General features: G+C 30.5%; 1 protein-coding gene across 1 annotated transcript in view; it reads left to right on the forward strand.

The window, feature by feature from the left end:
- LOC119581777 (crossover junction endonuclease EME1-like) overlaps positions 1 to 597 on the forward strand; it is a gene marked incomplete at its 5' end in the record, with an annotated part of 6,029 nt that overhangs the window by 1,705 nt on the left and 3,727 nt on the right. Inside the window, 1 exon segment of the mRNA XM_037929908.1 lies at positions 1 to 149. Coding sequence (XP_037785836.1) covers positions 1 to 149 — 149 coding nt within the window.

Below are 597 nucleotides of genomic sequence, written 5' to 3' on the forward strand. Positions count from 1 at the left end.
CAATGCTACCACAAAACAACAGACGGCTTATATATATAATTCAGATAATGAAGGACTCTGCAAGAAGAACAAATTGATTGTTGATGATGATGCTATTGTTATTGTAGAAGAAAACACACAGCAAAATTCAAAGAAATATGAGTTTAAGTGTAAGTCTCTTTTTTTTTTCTAAAATGAAATTTGGAATTTTGATGAATCAGATTTTATTCAAAACTTTAAAAATATTATATAAAATTTCCTACATAGAATACATAAGTAAGTGTTCAGAATAATTTTGTACAAGGAGAAAGAAAACTAATGTAATGACCATAAAAGATATATAAGCCAGTTCTAGTAAATATAAAGAACAATCTGTAGAGGGTAAAAGTAAGGCCATAGTTACTTACCAGAGCCCTCCAATCATGACCTCTGCAATGCCTTGGCCTCTATTTTCTGCTATAGTAAAGTAACCAGATGTCTACTGTATATATTCTTGTAAGGTAGAGCTTGTTGACCTCCCTGGCAATTTACTATTATACAAGGAACCTGTTCAAGCTAAATCTTGAATATATTTAGTTTTTAGTTGTTTTTTACATACCCCTCGAATGCTGAAAAGAA

This window comes from Penaeus monodon, chromosome 15 (genome assembly GCF_015228065.2).
Source record: "Penaeus monodon isolate SGIC_2016 chromosome 15, NSTDA_Pmon_1, whole genome shotgun sequence".
In the NCBI taxonomy this organism is placed as follows: domain Eukaryota; kingdom Metazoa; phylum Arthropoda; class Malacostraca; order Decapoda; family Penaeidae; genus Penaeus; species Penaeus monodon.